Below are 16,032 nucleotides of genomic sequence, written 5' to 3'. Positions count from 1 at the left end.
AAATTCTGCCTGTTTCCAAGCAGTCCCACTGCCCAGCTAGAGGCGGATGGGGCTGACGGATGAGTGCCATCGGCAGCATGTCCCTGTGCACGACGCAGGTGTGACGGATGGACAGCCCCCCAGCCCAGTGTCTGAGGAGCTGCGCCCTCGGCCATGAGTCCACAGCACTGCTATCACCTTCTGATTCCAGAGCGTACACAGACCTGCCTATGGTTTTCCGGGTGCCCTGTCTGCACCTGAGTCAACCTCAGCACCTTCTCGCTGTGAAGTCATGGAAAGGAGGTATTTTCCCTGCTCAGTGACACGGCACTACGTGATCGTTCAGATGACTTAGCTGGCACTGGGCGGAAGTAACCCCGTCCCAACAATGGACCAGGGATTCTAAGAAGATGGAACTTTACTCACTTTGTTCAACCAGCCCACCTTGAAGCTTCAAGTGACAGTGGGTGGCGTCATTTGGGAGGGCAGAGACTGCAGGTGAAGTAAGCTCAAAGGAACAGCTGCAGCACCTGCGAGTCTAACTCTGGGAAGCTTTCCTCTCCTGACAGGGATGGGCATTTCCGAAACAGTCATCATAAACTCTGGCATCACGGAACCGTACAACAGACTCCTAACATTAGGTAAGTGCAGATTCTACCAAGAACCAGTGGGAAGAACTCAGCCCCCCACAGGCCACCACGGGACGAGCAGTCCACACACAGCCTGGCTCGGAGTCCACGTGGCCACAACGTACTAAATTCATCTTTATGCGTTCAAACCAGGTATCTGTATTACACACATAAGAAGCAAAGGATTCATCTTACTTCCCAGATCACACTGTTAAGGCTCTTACGTATAAAACCAAGTCATAGGGCTTCCCTGGTGGTGCAGTGGTTGAGAGTCCCCGCCTGCCGATGCAGGGGACATGGGTTCGTGCCCCAGTCCGGGAAGATACCACATGCCACGGAGCGGCTGGGCCCGTGAGCCATGGCCGCTAAGCCTGTGCATCCGGAGCCTGTGCTCCGCAACGGGGGAGGCCACAACAGTGAGAGGCCCGCTTACCGCAAAAAAAAAAAAAGTCATAGAACATAAGAAAATGCTTCTACTGGTAGAATGCTACTGTTTGTGTTCTTATTAGAAGGGTGTATGTATATGTAGCCTTTACAAGAGCCTTCCTTTGAGTAAATTACAAAAAACTGGGTCTTGAACAGATGAATAAATTGACAGAAAATGAATAAAGCAGTGAGCAGAGGCAGGCTAGCACCGAGCATGGCAATTACGTCTCCACTTCACTAGGCAAAGCAATCAGATCTATCAGTACATTTATCTGTTTATTTACTTGTAAACATACAACCTATTTCCAAAACAGCTGCGAGGCAGTCTCCAGAACACTGCCGCCACCCCGCCTGCCTCTTACCTGGCCCCTGGTCCCTCCAGTGCTGTCCTTGGCCAGACCGGCTGTACCCAGAGCTCATCCTGTGGTCGCTGGATCCCTGTCGGCCCCTCCGCCCTGTGGGGACACGTGATCAGCACGTCAGCAGCTACCAGACGCTGAACTCCAAATGGCAGTCGTGTTTAAGAGTAGAGCAAGGTGACCCTGGGCTGGCAGCTCCCAAACTTCTGGCGTCCTTACCATCACAGGGAAAGCCCCTGAAAAATGCAGATGCTGGGGCCACGGCACGGCGGCTGGGTTGGGTCAGGGCTGCACTTAAACCTGTTCCCAGGAGTCTGTGGGGGGGACGAGCAGGCTATCTTGTCAGGTCCCTCAAAGCAGGGCAGTAAGTTCTCCTTTCTGCCTCCTCGGGCAGCTGCCCTGGGCAGCGGCCACAGGCCCAGGCCCGCACTGCTGGCCACCAGCACGCGGGGCTCTGGGACATGGTGGGCCTGACCAGGCCACCCTCTCCTCCCAATTCCCCGCAAACTTCATCGGCATGCAATCGGCTCACTCTAAATTCTTCTTCTAAATTCCTAAACCCTGACGCCTTCTTCTGTTTGTCTCTACTAGAATTCAGTACTAGCAAGTCTAAGTACATATTTAAATGTGATTCTAAACACTACCTTGGTGCCTCACACTATTCCATAAAGAAAGGAGGCCAAGCCTGCCCGGCACCAGCCACAGGGGTGAACCAGCGCTCTGAGGACATGGGCAGGCGGCTCCGCACTGGCTCAGCCCCGGGCCCCTGCCCTCCACGCGCACACTGTTGCCAGCTGAGGGCGGGGAGCAGCCTGAAAGGCACCGGCAAGTGTCAACGGCACCAGCTCGTCCCGGGAGAAGGAGACAGCGGCTGCGTGCAGGTGACCGAAGGACGCTGGGCTGGGGCCAAGGGGCTGGGCTCTGCCACTGAGAACCTGTGCGGTGTTGGCGAGCCACCGGGGCCCAGGGGAGTGAACCACAGAATATCAGGCTGTATTTGTGAAGAAAATGATGACATCGAGGACAGAAAAAAGGAGCAGTTTCCACATCACGTAAATTGACTGATGATTATCTGTTGAAACCGTTTCTTCCATAATCTGGAGTAACTCGACAGGATCACCCAGGTCTGCCATCTTACGGACACTTCACCAGAAAGAGATCACAGAGTTTCCTGTCTGTATTAGGAGTGACCGTACTGCAGCATTAAACTCTGTGAAACCACAGGCTGTCTTAGGGCTTTCAAGAACACTTGTCACATGTACAGTCCTCTTAAGCCTGAGTGTAAGACTCTGAAATGCAGAAAGAGGTTCAGGCATCCAAATCCCAGTGACTACTGTAGCTGACAAAGCCTGCATCCTGCCATCTGCATGTCTGCAGCCAGCCTGTCACTGCTCTGCTAACAATCTCACTAGTGACAGGAATCCTGGTGCGGTGCTCACAGGGCAGACGGCCTGAGTGACATGCTGCCAACAGATGTGGGGAACAGGGGACACAGAGAGAAGCTGCCTCTTTCTTCTGCAAGGAATAAACTTTTGCTCTGGGGTCTCAAACGCCGCCTATCTCCAGGCAGCTGGAGAAAGGTAAAGGATGGAGAGGGGGCGAGGCCAGGAGGGACTCTGTCACCATTAGGAGTGGGCTGGGGCCGGAAGCCCCTTTACACAGCACTGACCAGCAGCAGCTGGACGCGACCCGAGGCCTCACCGACCTCATGGCACAAAGTCTCTCGGAGCGAAACGTGCAGGGCTGGTGTGAGCAGAAGTCAAGACGGTCTGGGGGAGTAGGAATTTGGGGTAATTCTCTATTCCATCAAGAAAAAATGGGGCTGCTACAGTTACAGGTATAGATCCTACCCAAACGAGGACATGAGAACGTGATTAAAATGAACTCAACACAATGAGCTACTGAACAAGATGTCCGACTTCACTGATAAACAAAGAAGCACCCAATCGAGGAGACAGGCTTTTTCATCTATCAAATTAGTCAGAAAAACAAACTTTTAAGTGGTGTCAAGAATGCATGAAACAGGAACTCTTAATCCCTCTGGTGAAGGTGTGAAGTGACCGTGTGTTTTTAGAAAACAAGTTGGCAACATTTATCTAAAATCCAATTATGTTTGGATCTATAATTCTGTGAACCACGGAACTCTATCCTAAGGAAACAACACACAGAAAAGCATCAAGTATAATGAGAAAAAACGGAAGCTTGAGGCGGGGGGGCTACGACGCAAAGGCAGTGCGTGTGGTGGTGGGGATTCTGTTTAAGGGGAGCCTGACCACCGTGACCACGATCACGTTGGAAGTCAAGTGCCAAGGAGAACAGGGCACACAAGCATGCAGAGTATAATCATAATGAGACGAAAACCCAGGAAAACACCTGTCATCATCATCTTCAGGAGACAGAATTAAAGGTTATTTGGGTTTCATTTTTAATTATTTTCTTTATATTCTAAGTGTTTTCTCATGTACTTTTATCACGAGAAAAAACACGTCCAAACCTCTGTCAAATAAAGGCCCACCAGCCCAGCGGCGTGTGTACTTCAGGGCCTCCTGGAAAGGAGGCTGAGCCCCAGAGGAGGGTCCTTAACTCTCAGCACATGAACCCTCTGAAAACCCCCTCCTAAGGGGGCCAGAACTTAAACCGCTCAGCAGCACACTATCATCTTAAGTTTGTTTCTTCTTCCAATTTTATCAGCCTCTCCTCGCAGCTGCACGTGGCAGTGGGGCCCCTCCTGGGACCAAGAGGCTGGGACCCACCTGAGTGGTGTGAACGCCAGTGCCGCCTGCTGACGATGGGTCTGTTCTCCTTCATGCAGGCCTTGCACACGACTGACTTCAGGGCATGGAATCTGGTGAGCCAGGACCTCTGCAAACAGACCAGATGGGCGGAGCAGTGTCAGACACAGGCAGGCACTCAGGAGACGCAACTACGTGAGTGAAACTACACAGTATGCTGTGCCCAAGGACACCGCAGCGGTGTGGGCGAGCATGGCTGCAGTTTCCCTTCCACACTGCAACTCAGCAAGATGTTCTTAGAAACTGATCTTCTCCTGCATGCCCTGGAACGGCAACAGTGGCAGCTACACCCTCTCTGTCCCCGGTAGGTTATACAACCATTTCCAAAAGGGCCTTCAAGTTCTACTGTGACATCTATGGCCCTAACACACAATCATACCTAAAACATCCATGCCGGTAATGTGTTATCACCTCAGTTCCTCTTGGTTGTAAGACAGTAAGTGGAAAGAGCAAGGCCACAGACAACGAATTAACATGCGACCTTCCCTTCCAGCCTCATCTGTACTATTGAATATTTGATCCTATCTGCCCTAACTTGTTTTAAAGCAGTGAGTGTGAACCTGTAATCATTTTGCACTTGGTCAAGGCATTAGGAAGGAAAGGAGGGAGGGGTCCGTGATGGGTGATGTGCAGGCCGTGAGCCCGGCCTACTGTTACCTTTCACTGATTCGGTACTAAGGCCACACTTACAGGACATTTTTGTCAGTACTCTGCTTTTGTTGACTACATAACTGTGGCTGCTTCTAAACTCTGAACACTTACATTCCTATGACGCCCTGGACTGTGTCTGTGTGCGAAGCAGCACTACCGGCACATCAGTCAGTAATGTTTTCCATCTGATGCGAAGGCGTGGAGCGCTGACCCGTCACAGACAGTCAGCTCTCGCTGATGACAGGGTCCTGTGGGTATTAACACACGTTCCAAATGAGCTTGGCCGGGGCCCGACTTGGAAATCTTCCAGGAACCGTGTAGCAGTTGTACTTACAAAGCCAGAACAGCAGCCAATGACCCCAACTAAACTGTCAGCCTTCAGGGAATATTTTCAAGTAACAAATCATCACCGCTCCTATCGAATTAGTCTGATGTCTGCAGAGGCAGCTCTGCAGGGAACGTGCATTCTTAACTCAAAAAGGGGAAAAGCAGCGAAAGCACTCGAAAATTTAAAATGTGTGAGACTGGGCAGGACGCTGCTCGCCCGCCTCCTCACAGGTTCTGGCAGAAGCTTCAGCAACGCTGACCCTGAGGCCTGAAGCACAACCACAGCGGAGGAGGCCACCGGCACCAGCAGCCTCACGGACTTCTGGGTCAATTTCAAAGCCTGGGATCTGCGGCTCCTCAGAGCGGACGTCTGGGGTCTGTTCCTAAAGTAAAATGACCGTGAGGACAGAAGGTGCTGCGGACCCTTTTGACCTCCAGCCGAGGACTCTGAGTTTTCGTGATGCATTTGAGCAACTGATTTCAAACCTACTTTTTCTAAGCGTAAAGAAAACTGTGAACTCACGTGTTGTTCCACAAGCGCCTCTGCTGTGTACCCTTTCTCAGACTGCAGGTACTTCTGATGAAACAGCTTCCCGTCGAACAAATTCCAGGGCATGAAGTCCGACGTTTTCCAGGGGAAGCCGCAGGCACTGTTGACCAGCACCAGGGTGGTGAGGCCGCGGACCAGGAGGGTACCCAGCTGCACGGCCCTGGGGTCGACGTGGTCGAGCTGTGGAGACAAGATGCACAGAGAAGGTGAGGAGGCAGCCGCCACTCGGGCAGAGAACCAGAGGCGCTGCGCACTCGGGGTGCGACCTGCTCCGCACACAGAGACACCCTTGGAGCTGCAAAGGCCAAAGCTCTGACCTGCCAGGAAGGTGACAGGATTGCAGCCTCGGGCCTACTGGGAAACTTTCTTTAAAAGCAAAGGCAAAGGAAGAGAAGCCAAGACGGGGGCATTTTGGACACAGATGAGTCACCGCATTTTAAAAAATCACACTGAGTTCTGTGAACATTATTAGATATGTTTTACACGAATGTCTACCATTTAAGAATAAAATGGCTTATTACTGCATAGGGTTGATGGTCTGTTACTTCTTACAAATTAAGGTCACACCCATACAAAATATTTATTCTGCTGTCAAACCTCCTTCCTGTTCTTGGACATAGCAGGGGCTCCATTTGGTGAGAACCTGCAGAGACGCCCTTCGCCTTCAATCGCTCGTGTTTCTGGAATTTGTGGCCTGTGCTGACCACACACAGTGAACTGACAGGCAGCAACTGTCCACGGGGTTTTGTTAACAAGGCAAGTTCAACTCAGTCTGTCGGCATCGGGTGGATCTGTGTTGCTCAAAGTAAACAGCAGCGATTTTAAATGTCATTATGTATCTCACATAGTTTACAAAATTGAAGTAAACCAGGAAAAGGGACAGATGTTCATGCCCTTTTTAAGTCAGGTCTCACCTCCCTTATTGAGAGAAGCGTGGTCGTGACCCTCAGGTCTCTCTGCCCGCGCCCTCACCAGGCTATCTGCCCCTCGCTGTTGTCAGCACCTTCCACCATCTCCCTGATTTCAGTCGTCGAGCCCTCACCCTGTGCACCCACGCACACGGGGTACTGTCTGTCTAGAGCCGCACTGTCCACACCAGCAGCTGGGGCCCTGGGTGAGGTTTGAATTTAAGTGCAGTAAGATCAAATGCTCCATTTCTCAGATGCACCACCCCACTCGGGGGCCTGAGTGGCAGTGTCAGTCGGCACCTTCCCGCCTGCCCACCGCTGGACCTTCTCCACCTCCCGCATTCCCCTCTTTGCAAAGCGCCCAGCCTCGAGGCTGCACTGCAGGCCGCACGGGTCGGGGCAGGTCTCAACCCCAGGTCAGGGCACCCACCATGGCTGCTCAAGGTCAGGTGAACTGACGCAGTGGCTGCGTATTTTCTGAGTATTGGGGGCAGTTCTCTCATGAAGCACATTTTCCAGTAATGGAGTCAGTTTCTGTTCATCTCTTCGACACCTGTTTGTCTGTTTTAAAGTAAAGTTTAAATGAAGTATACCACTCCGCAAAGCACAGATCCTATGTGCGCCACTTGAATTCTCAAACAAACCAGGCAACCAACACCTGGGCCACAAAGCAAATGTCACCAGGACCACAGAAGCCCCTCTGCCCCTCCCTGTCACACCCACTGTCCCCAGAGGTAGCGCTAACCGACTCCTCAAAGCAGGAACGGGCTTGCTCGCCAGTGAGCTGACGGAACCGGCTCCGGAAGTGAAGTGCACACACGGGCTCCGGCTTCCCCGGACTGACGCTGCTGGGGTCTCCCCAGGCCATTCACCCCTCCGGGCTGTCACACGCCACTGCATGCGGGGCTGACTGGGGATGCTGAGCCTATGAACCACGCTGCGGACAACGGGCATCTTTAAACAGTGAGCCTGTTTCCAGCCCAGGAGCGCATCCTGTCAGCAATGCTTTATGGTTGCCAGTGTGGAGACTTGGCCCAGCTGTTGATTTTTCCTAAGTATTTCATATTTTTTCTTTGATGTTAGTGTAAACACAAAAAATGCGGGGGCTATTTTTACTTGTTATTGTTTCTGTAGAATATACCTGGATTGTGTATGTTGACTCTGCACCAGCCCCTGTTAAATTTGCTTAGTAATTCTAATGGTTGCCCTGTAGATCTGGATTTTCCATATACACAATCACGCCACCTGTCAATAATGACAGTTTTATTCTTTTCTTCCAGTGTAAGGGAAGTGGTGAAAGAAGGCACCCCTGACTCACTCCCACCAGAGTGGAAAAACTTCCACTGTTTTACCATCAGGTCTGATTTCTGTTGTAGATACTCTTTGTTGGATTAAGGAAATTCCCTTCCACTCCTGGTCTGCTGAGACTTTTTACGACAAACAGGTACTGAATTCAACCGAATACTTTCTCTGCATCATGCGTGGTACTAACGAAGTGAATCACACTGGTTTTCAAATGTTGGAACCAAGTCTGTATTCCAAAAATAAACAGCTGGTTGTGTTGAAAGAGCAGAAGATTTTTCACAGGTTGCAGAATCAAAATCTGAGGGTATCTTCCAGCAACAGAGAAAGTCACATAGCAACTCTTCTTCTTCCCCAAAGAACTGGAATTTAGGGAACAAGTCAGTGTGGCAGAAGGCTGACCCTGAATCCGGACTCGGAGTCGCTGGTGAGCACGGACTAATTCCATGTGGCTAAGGTATGGCCTTACCAATAAAAGTCATAAATAAAAGCGGCCGTATTTTGGAAACAGGATTCAAGGTGCTTTGGAATGAAGACAAGGAGGAGCCGAGCCCTGAGCGCTTCCTGCTGAGGTGATGGAGCATCTAATGCGGACACAGAAACCAGAAAGACCAGTTCTAACGCTGCAAAGCCTCACAGTCAATATTTTAACAGTAAACAGCTCAACTGTGTGGTGTTTATACGCTAAGGTATTAGCAGTTATGTATACATGGAGGCCAAAACCCCCTAGTCAGCCGATGCTCCGTTTCAGGCATTGCTTCACCAGAGCGACTGTCCTAAAACCAGGTGGAAATCCAGACACGGCAAGGAGAGCACTGCAGACTCGTTACCACTCACCAGAAAACAAAGCAAAGGCAAACTCTGAGCTCCTCTGGTCTGAAAGGCCGGTTGCACTCAGGAGGTTCTGCACCTAAGTTCTTTGTGGCTACAGGCAGGCACAACTGTACAACACAAGCCCAAGAAGGCCGCCTGAACCTTGCGGGGCAGGCGCACGAGGGGCTGGTCCGGCTTTTCCTAACAGCCGGCTGCTCCTCAGCCCTCCTGAGTCACACAGGGGTCCCGCGGCTTCCAGGAGAGCTTGTTAAAGATGGCTCCTGAGGGCAGAGACCACCGAAAATGGGGCCGTCTGCTGAGATCCTCCCCTGGAGGCTTCTCATGTTGCACTGAGTAACTTACCTGTGACCCCCAGACTCTCCGTGTCCAACAGGGGCGGCAGAGGGCTCGAATCCAATACTAACAGTCTCCCGGAGCCTAGCAGCTTCCCAACTTTACCTTCCAACCCTCCCATCTCTGTCCAGCACTCCCTCCTGCCGTGAAACAAGACATGATGCTGCTCAGGGGCAGGAGGCCGCCTGAGGCAGCGGGGCCGGTGGCTGGCACCTACACATCACCCACACAACCACGGGCCAGGTACCAGAGTCAGCTCCAACCCCCAGGACAGGGAGAGACGCGAGCCAATAGGCAGGAGACAGGGAGTCAAGCACGTGACTCGTGATGAGTGTGTCGGGGGGGAAGACGGGAACCACAGGAGCAGGGCTCTGCATCTGTACGGCGGACACTACCTGGTAGGCCCTGGAGAGCCACTCATCTTTAAGTGGAGGATAACACGAGTGCATCTGTCTGACACACAGATAAGCCTGTGAGAACACAGCAGGGGTAAGCGTGTCAGGTGGGTCACTGCGGGAGGGCTGTCCACACAGTGGGTACTTTAAAAACAGCTGCTGGATTTACATGTAAATAAGTGACATGTGAAGGCTGTGTGGGGAAGCCTACCACCTTCTGATCCTACCTTAGAGGGAAAAAGAAATCAGAGGCAGGGCACCGTTTAACAAGGCACCAGCAGTAGTGCACCCAGAAAGCTCTTCTTTCTCGCGAACACAGGGTCACCACGAGAGACGACAGGTGCTGCCCCGAGGGTAACACTGAGGCCTGCGTGGGCAGTCGTTACATGGCTCCTGCCCTCAGCAAGCGAGATGAAAATTCCATTTCTCCTGTACACGTTCTTATCCAATGTCGTTTTTACGCCACATCTTTAATCCAGGCAAAAGTAAACTGTGTTGAGATGCACTCCTAGAATTTAAATGGACACTTGCAAGGAACAAAAGCGGAAGAGAGTAAAATGAAATAAGTGAGAAACTGGCAAGGGCCGCCTGTCATAGGATTGGGCCAGCTGCAGCACCCTGTAACATCACTAAAATACCCACAATACCCTGTGGAACAACTGCAGGTTTTCTGTACTCACCACACATAGAAACAAAATCTCCACCCGGCCAAAGTCAGTGGCTTTCTCGGGCGTGCTGGGTCCGGCAGGACTGATAGGCCTGCCAACCATAACCTTCTGATCTGCAGCCCCCGCAGGTGCAGGGCATGAGGAGACAGCCTCTGAACACACACCTAACTTCCAACTCCATCCTGACCTACACATAAGGTTCAGAATGGATGACCACAGATAACAAACAGGAAAAACAATTCCTACTAGAGTGCTTTGTGGCTCACAGAAAGGACCCAAGAACAGAGGAAAGAAGAGAACATGCAGCTTGGTCTGAAGTCAAGTTTTCCTTCACGAAAAACTATGTGACAGAGGAAATACCTATGGGAGCAGCACAGCCCACGTACGGCTGGCAGGATGAAGCCTGCTATTCCCACAGTGTTACCACCCGCAATGTCCACTCCAGACCGCCTCCTTGGTCCTGACCCCTCTCCAGACTCAGAGCCACCTGAACACATGCAGACGTCCTATGGCTTCGAAGCTGCACTCATCTCCCCCGCCCTGTCACCTCATCTCAGGCAGCTCTTGCAGTCTCGAGTGATCCAGTCAGAAGGAAGGTGGCTCCAGGGTCCACGACCACCATGAGGTCTGCCATTATGTTTACAAGTACAAAACTGCAGAAAGGGCCCAGGACTGAAAGAATGGTAAAAGGCTAATCTTTACAAAAAAATGTAGTAAGGTAATTCTAACCATAATTCCACCCTTCTTCCCATTCTTCCTTAAGGCCTTCAGTCACCTAAGACTTTGTGCCATCAATACATGGGGACAGGAAAGGGTAAAACTGCCAAGTTCCGACCTCTGACTTTCAAAAGCCTCACCCCCGGAGAACCTGAAAGACCTCCGATGTGCCCCACGTGTGAAGAGTGAGCAAGAGGAAGGGGCAGGCGTGGGGCAGGAAGGGGAGGGGCCTCGGGCGAGTGGAGCTCAAAGCCCGCAGGGGGACTGCCAGGCAGCCAGCGAGCTCCGCCTCTGGCAGGTGGGTCTGGGGAAGAAACTCTGTGCAAGATGTCAGAGCTTTGCTGCCCGGCTGATGTGGGAGGTGAGCAGGCATGGGGGCAGTGGGGCGGGGGAGCCCGGCCCCCACTGGTAGAGCGAGTTGGCACAGTGTCTCGGGGGGTGCCCACCCGCTCAACCCCGGGATATATACCGCAACCAACGGGATGGGGTTTGTAAAAGAAATCACATTGCTGTAGAAAAAGAAAGGTGAAACTGAAATTACGTCTGAGGTCCGTTTCTCCTGTAGAAAAACACATTTTATGTGAAAGGCTCTTATTCGTGAAGATAAAAAGGACATCTACCAACATCACAGCGGTTTATACAAACATTAAGCAAACTGACAATTATTTGAGTACATATGACACACCAAGGGGGCTCCATGGAAGTTATAAACACTCGGCCCGCCCCCTACTCCGCCCCAGGAAGGATGTATCTCAATTCATTTGAACAAATACTAGCTGAGTACCTGCTAAGTTACTCAGAAGCATAGGTACCAGAGAATACACAAAGATGAATAAAGCGGAGTCCCCACTCTTGAAGAAGCCACAAGCCAAGGAGTTTAAGAACAGTCTGAACAACATGAGAAAGGGGACACGTATCCAAGAGCAGCGTTACAGTAAGAGACCCACGCTGAGAAAAGGAAGAACGTGGTTCTGAAGCAGATCCTGCAACACTGGAAGAGGGATCACACAGCACCTGTGTAATTGCCAAAAACAGGTAACCAGGAGTAACTACAGGTATTTATGTGTTATCAGCAAGTACAGGTAACCAGGAGTAACTACAGGTATTTGCAGAAGGAAAGAAGTCACCTTGGTGGTGAGCGCTGGGTCTTGGTGGGCATGGAAAGCTGGGGTCTGTGGAGGGCCTGCTTCACGGGGGCTGGACTGCAAGACAGGTACCAGGGCAGACAGAATCAGAGGGCCTGGAAGGCCAGCCTACTTGGAAAAGTGCAGATTCTGAGCGTCAAAATCTTTAATCTACCCTGGGGTATGAGTGGCCTGGAAGGGGGAGAACAGAGGCTAGAGACAGTTTCAAAGCCAGAGTGCTGAAGTCTTAATACCTGAATGTTTGTAGTAAGAAGCAGTAAGAAGTTGTAACATCTGCTTATGATTCAAGACAAAAACAGGAGAGGGACGAAAACCCAAATGTGAATAGCTCAGATTCTAAAGTTGGGCAGCTGTGAACTATGCCAGAAATGTACACATGGACCCCTCCTCTGACCCTGAGCGTCCGTGCCCACCAACCAGCTCTCAGGTTCACGCCCAGGGCTGCTGGCCAGCTGTCTGGGAAGGGCAGAGAGCATCTATCGCAACCACCCGGTTTTGCAGCTGTGATGTGAACGCGTCCACAGACAATGTGTGAGCGACTGAGCCTGGCTGTGTCGGGGGCGGGCGCGGGGCGGGGGCGGGCTGGGTTTGGCCCTCCCTCGCTCTCTCCTGCCCGAGCGCACACCCCGGGTGTCTGGTGGGGGAGAGATCGACCCTTCTGAACCGTTACGGGCCCGGGAGGGCGGGCCGAGATCTCTCCCGACTCTCAAGGAGGCGTCCCGCCGGCTCCGTCGCTGCCCTCACACCCACACGCCTTCACTCAACAAGGGCCCCCAGCCCCCTCCCAGGGGCACAGCCATCCTCCCCGGGCTCCTCTCGCCCGGAGAACCTGTCTGAGCACTGCAGATGGACTCAGGGAGGAGGCGTGACCAGCCCTCACAGCCAGTTCCCTCAAGGGCTCGTCAGCCGTGTTCCCCACTGTGCACCTTACGGTCTCTTCACAACGCTCGTGCTCACCCGGAGAGACCGCATCTTCTGGACCGAGTACCAGGACCTGTACTGTGATACAAACCACGCGAAACTGGGACTGCTGCCACCGTTGGGCACCAGGCCTTCTGGACTCTGGGCTCCAGGCACTCTGAGCCCTCTCACTACCTCTCTTCCCTCCCAAAGTCACTCAACGATATCCTGCCTGGGAAAAGCATTTGAAAGTCGTAAGCATGCCAGAGAGAATAAAAATGAGGAAAATATGGAAACCAGGTTTCCTACCCATTCATCTAATTTAATCTGCCTGGAGCACTCATCTCCTATGTTTACAAAACAACTTTAAAAAGTCTACTAAAACTTTCAATAGATTCTATTTCTACTATTCACTCATTCATCCAATTTTGAGCTGCCTAATAATGAAAGCATTCTTCTATATCTGAGTGCGCTTTTACACAATGTTGTGCTTCTGTGGCTGTCCCGGTGAGTTAATCAGCACAGCACCCTATCCTGATGAGCTCTAAGAATGTGATCTCAATACGTCCTCAAAGCATTTTGATTTTTGCCTATGGGACTTAGAGTGATTTAGAAAGTGAGGATTTACCAGCCAAGGCAATATTATGTAGAGATCTCTCGATGAAGACGTCTACACCTGCTTTTCACACACGCTGCGTTTGCTCCCCACCTGAGAGGTGCATGGCTGCTGGGGGGATGACACGATGCTGGGGAACCCATGTGGAAAAGGAGCTGTGGCCTCTTAATGTGGCTCCAACACACTCTGGAGTCTAAGCCCAAGACGCAGGGCTCTGACTGAACTGCCTGTGGTCCCGTGCACTCAGCGCCAAGGCACAGCACTGCCTTCAATTCGAAATGTGCTGAGCACTGGGCCTTCGACCAGCACCCAATAGGAGGCAGAGTGGGTCCAGCCGTGGAGCAGCCCCAATCGTCACGCGTCCAGTAAATCTTGAAACATCCTCACCGGGGCGATGAGATGCTATGCTCACAGCAGACCCCTTGCTAATGTGGTACAGCTCGAATTTCAGAACAGAATTTTCCTTTCCATTAACTCCTGTTTCTTTTCCTTTCAATTTCCCAATCAAAAATGACCAAGAGGGCTTCCCTGGTGGCGCAGTGGTTGGGAGTCCGCCTGCCGATGCAGGGGATGCGGGTTCGTGCCCCGGTCTGGGAGGATCCCATGTGCCGCGGGGCGGCTGGGCCCGTGAGCCGTGGTTGCTGGGCCTGCGTGTCCGGAGCCTGTGCTCCACAACGGAAGAGGCCACAACAGTGAGAGGCCCGCGTACCGCAAGGGAAAAAAAAAAAAAAAAAAAAGACCAAGAACTTTCCAAGGAGCCCTGGTAGTGCCAGGAAAGATGCCAGCCACCTCCTGTAAGCTAGGCTTCGGGGTGGCTCAGATAGGTCTCCCCGAGCGCCGGGGGTGGGAGAGGTGAGCCTGGAATGTTCCAGCAGTTGGGGGCCTCCCCCTGAAAGGAGATGGTTTATCGTTTTGTTGGTTTCAGGGACCCAATGCAGCAGAGAGGAACTGACAGGCAAACAAAGCCCCAGTGTCTCTTTGGCTCATTCCAAAAGAAAAGAGTGAAAGCAAATCTAAACCACGGAGCACCCTGGGGCGGAGCAAAGAGGCTCTGAGAGCACGCAGTCTGGCTGGGACGCCAGGCCTGGGCTCTGCTAGGCTCAGTGACAGTAAGCTTCATAGAGGACTTTACACAACACTCTGGGCACGTGCCCAAGTCTGACGAAACCCTGGGGGTGAGCAAGGCAGCTACGTGCACCCCTTTTACATTCCTGGACAGGCACACAGGGCGCCCAAGTTAGAGGTACTGCTCACAGGACACAGCAGGAGCCAGGGTTCCTGAGGCCCAGGGCTCCTCCCACCACCGCCCGATGGGCAGGAACCAGGAAAGGACAGGGGCAAGTGACCACAGGAACTCACACATCATGACATGTGATACCTTACCCGTGATTATTCTCTGGCTGAGGCATCCCTGTCTTAAATGATACAGATAGAAGAATCTAAGAATCCACCCTCCCCCTTTCAAGTCGCTTAAGACGGGGGACTTATTTGCTATACAATTCAGAATATTACTTAACTGACTTTCCCTGCTAGCCATGCACCTGCATCTCTATCTATACGCATGCACGTGTGTTCATATGGGCTGTACAAACCAAGTATGAAAGGACCACGTGAGCAGACCCTGTCCTCTAGAGCTGTAGGCTGAACGCACACATGGACAGTTACGACGCTGACAGGAAAACTAGCAAGTACATACCCAGCATTCAGAGAGGACAGAGTAGCGACTGGAGACTGACTGACAGATGGACAGCCTGGCCCCACCGTGCTCTCAGCACCCAGGAGACCAGTGTCCTTGGTCACTGCCTTCCCTGCTTTATAAAAAAGCCTGTCTTTTTTTTTTTTAGTACCAAGTAATACTGTTTTTCTTCTTTCTTTTTTTATATTCCTGCAGATTAAGGGTTCCTGTATTCTTTGATTTCATATATAGCAGACTTCTACGTCTGTAAATGAATGTGTGTACAGTATATACATATAAAATGTGATATAATCTTTACAAATATAATCTAATCACCTGGATTTTTTTGTGTGTGTGTGGTACGCGGGCCTCTCACTGTTGCGGCCTCTCCCGTTGCGGAGCACAGGCTCCGGACACGCAGGCTCAGCGGCCATGGCTCACAGGCCCAGCCGCTCCGTGGTATGTGGGATCTTCCCGGACCGGGGCACGAACCCGTGGTCCCCTGCATCGGCAGGCGGACTCTCAACCACTGCGCCACCAGGGAAGCCCCATCACCTGGATTTTTAATAAACGTGTAAATACACATATCATTTAAAAGGACCTTTCCACAAATGGAAAGATATACCATGCTCATGGATTGGAAGAATGAATATTGTTAAAATGACCATACTACCCAAGGCAATCTACAGATTCCATGCAATCCAATCAAAATACCAATGGCATTTTTCACAGAAATAGGACACTCCTAAAATTTGTATGGAACAAAAGACCCCAAATAGCCAAAGCCATCTTGAGAAAAAAGAACAAAGCTGGAGGCATAACACTC

At 51.7% G+C, this 16,032-nt stretch overlaps 1 protein-coding gene across 9 annotated transcripts in view; it reads right to left on the bottom strand.

The window, feature by feature from the left end:
- FAM120B (family with sequence similarity 120 member B) overlaps window positions 1-16,032 on the bottom strand; it is an 82,418-nt gene that overhangs the window by 24,683 nt on the left and 41,703 nt on the right. For all 9 annotated transcript variants that reach the window (XM_089922273.1, XM_089922274.1, XM_022561493.3 and 6 more), the window contains 3 exons: window positions 5,687-5,893; window positions 4,147-4,255; window positions 1,397-1,489 (listed from right to left, as the gene is read on the bottom strand). In XM_089922273.1, the coding sequence (XP_089778399.1) occupies window positions 1,397-1,489; window positions 4,147-4,255; window positions 5,687-5,893 (409 nt within the window). The remainder of the gene's footprint in view (window positions 1-1,396; window positions 1,490-4,146; window positions 4,256-5,686; window positions 5,894-16,032) is intronic.

Source organism: Delphinapterus leucas, chromosome 12 (assembly GCF_059928025.1).
Source record: "Delphinapterus leucas isolate spDelLeu-1000000601 "Yukka" chromosome 12, BTC_Dleu_Yukka2, whole genome shotgun sequence".
NCBI classification, from domain to species: domain Eukaryota; kingdom Metazoa; phylum Chordata; class Mammalia; order Artiodactyla; family Monodontidae; genus Delphinapterus; species Delphinapterus leucas.
This window is presented reverse-complemented; position numbering and strand designations above follow the sequence as displayed.